Source organism: Cornus florida, unplaced genomic scaffold (assembly GCF_030987335.1).
Source record: "Cornus florida cultivar Cherokee Brave unplaced genomic scaffold, ASM3098733v1 CherokeeBrave_3.0.0_Hap2_Chr09, whole genome shotgun sequence".
Classification (NCBI taxonomy): Eukaryota; Viridiplantae; Streptophyta; class Magnoliopsida; order Cornales; family Cornaceae; genus Cornus; species Cornus florida.
Window position 1 is genome coordinate 70,708,689 of NW_026775579.1, and position 4,414 is coordinate 70,713,102.

Sequence of the window (4,414 nt, forward strand, 5' to 3'; positions counted from 1 at the left end):
TGATAAAAATAGCATTAAATCAATGAAAACAAACTTACATAGTTACATGGAATACAGAGTACATCAAAATTATAAACCAAGAACAAGAAAATTTTCTGTGACTATTTCACCTCATCAGAAGAAAAAAAAAAAAAAAATGAAATCATAAGTATTTTTTTATCATAAAATTTTGATGTAATTTTAAAATTAAGAAATATGACGCGTAAGTCTTACAATCGGATCAATTCAACTGTATGTATGCGAATGGAGCCTGATCGAAATCAGTCCCTCTCACATAAAAAAATAGTAGGAATTGTCTCATTGATAGACTCTGTATGATGACTCTAAAATTAATCAACTTGAAGAGGGAGGAGGGTAGTGGCCGGGACCGGTCCATGGCGGAGCCGGAAAATCTGACCCACCGCCTCGATTTTGACTTTCCGGCGGCCGGAAGAAACCCCTTTGCTGCTGATCGGAGAACAACAAAGGATATGAAGAAGAAGGTGAAGAAACTGAAGATGAAGCATAAGAAGGTGATGTAGAGGAGGCCAAAGCCATTGATTGTGAGTGCAAAGCCGCCATTGATGAAGCCAAGAACATTTGCTGCAACAAGCTTGAAGGTGGTGGTCCATGAAAATCACTACTGCTCTGAAGCAGCTGAGAGTATTCCCAGTAGTCCCTAGCATTAATGTCCGAGCCCTGAAATGGCAGCTGGTTCTGGAAGAACGGCTGCACCGATGGTGTCGCCGCCAATTGGGTCGCCGGAGAAGCAGAAATGGGCAATTGGGTCGCCGGAGAAACTTGGATTGGTGGCATTAATCTGACATTTTCAGGGAAGTTGAGCTTGGCTTTGTTGCCTCTGAACCTCAGGGCAGCTTCATCATAGGCTCTGGCAGCTGCCTCCGCCGTGTCGAATGTACCTAACCAAACCCTAGCAGCCTTGTGTGGGTCCCTAATCTCCGCTGCCCATTTCCCCCATGGCCTCTGTCTCACTCCTCTGTATCTCCTCCTCCTCTCTCCTCCTGTTTCTTGATCATTTGAAACTACAGTACTAGTCGCAGTTGATGGAGTTTGGGGTAGTATGGTGGTTGTGGGTGGTGGTAAAATAGTTGTAGCTTCCTCCGGTACTGCGAACAAAGATATAGATTATAAACATATGCATTCATATACACACATCAAACATAAATGTGACAATCAAAAAAAATTGTCCTAGAAAGAATTATACTAACTAGTTGAGGTATATCTCATGAAAACCAAAATACATATGATAATACACTATTCATAGCTTATACATGCAATATTTCATAGTTTTCATATATATATATAAAAACCAAATATTATGTGCAATATATTATTAGCTATGTATATATTTTCCTTTTTTTGGTAAGTAAAATAGCTATTGCACATCATATTAATAATAGAACCCAAACAAAACAAAAATTAAAAAGTGCAAGATCACTATTGTGTCCTAAGCTATCGATTAAACCAAATTTTTAAATGAAAACTTTTTTTTTTCATAGATAATAGATATTTATGGGATTAGTTCTTATTGTATTAAGAAACACTGAATCAACGCATTGAAATTAGAAGAAAATTTTTGAATCAATAACGTTGATTCCGTGCTTCCAAATATAATATAATTGAAAATTAATTAAAATTTGAAGAAGGAAAAATAAATAAATAAATAAATAGTGAAATAATTGGATAACATAGTGTTGATCAAAACTAACCAGTTGTGATAGAAGATAACTCTCCGTGAAAACCTCTGTGATCACCAAACCCTCTATAAACCCTCTGAAAGTGCTCGGAAATCTGAGAAACACTACTACTCTCCTCTTCACGCCCTCTCTTCTGTCCACCCCACGAACCGGAGCTCGAAGACGAGTAAGTAGTAGAAGAAGGCGAGTTTGCTGAATAAAACCCCGAACCGCCAGCAAACGACGACATAACATCACCACCACCACCACCACCACCGGACCTCTGGCCGGAGACAACATGAGTCAACGCCGACACCATCGCCGACAATTCCGTCGACTGACCGTAACCGAAAAACATGGGGGTCATCGTTGTCACCGGTTGAGATTGTTGTTGTGACTGAGTTTGATGTGACTGCGCGTCTCCTTCATCCGTCGCCGGAAATCTGACGTTCTCGCCTGAGTCCCCTGGGTTCGCCACCTTTAACGATTAGCATATGTAACCCAATTCAATCCGGGCTGAGATTTGACAAAACAAGATCGACCCAGATGATATTTCGGAGAATTATCAAGACCCTTTTTCGGATTATTGTGAAAGAAAAAGGGTATATAAACAGATTGAGAATTCAAACTTTTGCAGCCGTCAGATATACAGTCTCCGAAGCCCACCACCTTTTGTGAATAATAATTGTTGAAGAGAATATAAAATCTCTCTTTTGTTAAGTAACCGACTCGGATGTGTTCACACGCTGGTTTTGACTGATTCTGGAAATGTTATGTGGATGTGATAATCACCAGCATGAAGCTCCCCAAAAAAGGTTAAAGGTCGGTAATATAGAGAGATAAGAGAGTGGTCGTGTTTGAATTGAGTTGCTTGACCGACATGTAATTTGGGGGTTAGTGGTTTCGATTTTGGGTTTTAATTTTAATGCAGTAAATAAGTTATGGGTATTTAATGAAATGGGCTTTTTAAGTTGGGCTTCAATATTGTTTACAATATCGGGTTTTACTTGAGTGAATTATTATTATTTATTATTATTATTATTTTTAATTTATTTTTTTAACTTTTGAAAAATAGTCATATTCATTGAATTTGGAGAGATGCAAATTACTGGCTTATGTGACATCATATATAGTATATACCTTCTTTTCTTTTCTTTTCTTTTTTGTTTTTTTACCTCTAATAAGGTTCATTTGCTTATGTTAGCAAAACCTACAAACTTGCTTGGTTTATAACTGTAAAAATAATATAAAAATCTCTGTTTAGTTCAGTTTTCAAAAAACTATAAAAATATCTATTTTAAGATAAATATAAAAGACTTATTTGGTTTATAATTATGGAAACAATTTTCTATTCTCAGAAAACTGAAAATAAAAAACTATACAAAAAAACTCTGTTTGGTTCAGTTTTTTTAAAACTGTTTTTTAAAAACTCAGTTATAAAAAGATTTGTTTTCAGATAACAGTCTTTTATAATTCTCTGAAAAATTCTCTGTTTTTTTAGAACTATTTTTAGATTTACAAACTAAATAGGTCAAAATTTGTTAAGCTGACCGAATGAGATCACAACATTTCTTAAGATATTTCTTTTCTGAATGTATGAAGTACGTAATCTGATTTGTTGCGTTTGTTCTCTAGAACAATTTTTTGTTCTCTGAATTCTGATAACCGTTTTCAGAATTACAAACCAAACAAGTTCTATATTTTTAATTTAACTCTTCCTTTCAATTGAAATAATGTAATAAATGTTTGGGATTATAAAGGAAAGTAATTTAACGTCATCCAACGAAAATGTTTGACAATTTGCCTAAATTATTCCATACCCTTTTCCTATTATAGGCTTTCATGATTCGTCTTCACATTAAACTCCTACATTTTAATTGACTTATTAATTATATCATTTCATCGGATATTTAAGAAGATTAAAATATTTTTTTCTTAAATTGGAGAGAAGAGAATTTTTTTTTTTTTTTTTAATGACAATTCGTTATTATTATAACACTTGACTATCTCTAATATGGTCAACAAAATCCACCTATATGTGTCTGACTTTTTGCATTTATATATAAATCCTTAGCATAAAGCGATCAAATTCATGTTATTGAAGAGGTGGTAATAATGCATAAGATAATTCAACAATGTGATTCATAGGTTACAAATTTATAACGCATTTACCATTTTCATGTGACACAAATGGTTGAATATGTAAAGAGTTTACCATTGCATCACCAAAACACCTTATTTCAATGATGATATTGTAATTGCTCTATACGATCAACACACGTCTCTGCTTATGGCATTGAACACTTTGAAAGTATCATCCAATATAATGCATTAATTGTACACAATAATAAATATGTCTTACTCGGTCAAATACCAGTAGATTAAGTCATACGATTAATTTAAGTGGATGGCGTTTATCTTTAGCATTTTTTTGTTCTGACAATGATTCTCTTACGGAGAGGAGAGGTCGTGGGCACTCACCAACCATTGGATTGAATTCTCTCAATAGTAATGATGTCATATTAATAATTGGTGGGTGTACAGGACCTTTCCTTTTTTAGAGATAATCTTTATTCCTTTCGCTCTCACATTTTACGTGTATTCTTGCTCAAATTTTCACTGTTTATGATTTAATTTTGTCGATTTTGTGCTTCTGCTCTTGAATTAGCTCCCACTCTTCTAGATTATTAGTTTTTTTTTTAAGTTCCTATAACTAGCGTATTTGATCCATTCAAAAT

General features: G+C 34.5%; 1 protein-coding gene across 1 annotated transcript; it reads right to left on the reverse strand.

Annotated features, from left to right (window-relative positions):
- LOC132274306 (ethylene-responsive transcription factor ABR1-like) lies at positions 1 to 2,737 on the reverse strand. Its single transcript, XM_059775562.1, has 2 exons — positions 1,710 to 2,737; positions 1 to 1,106 (listed from the first exon to the last, which is right to left on the reverse strand). The coding sequence occupies exons 1-2, from the start codon at positions 2,041 to 2,043 to the stop codon at positions 334 to 336; spliced, it is 1,107 nt and encodes a 368-aa protein (XP_059631545.1). The 5' UTR covers positions 2,044 to 2,737; the 3' UTR covers positions 1 to 333.
- Positions 2,738 to 4,414: the final 1,677 nt, after the last annotated feature.

Bases quoted from the DNA above. Each gene is read 5' to 3' on its own strand.
- LOC132274306 (XM_059775562.1), bottom strand. From the start codon at position 2,043: ATGACCCCCATGTTTTTCGGTTACGGTCAGTCGACGGAATTGTCGGCG. The intron at 1,107-1,709 runs GTTAGTTTTGAT...CTTTGTTCGCAG, and splicing joins GTTATCTTCTATCACAACTG to TACCGGAGGAAGCTACAACT.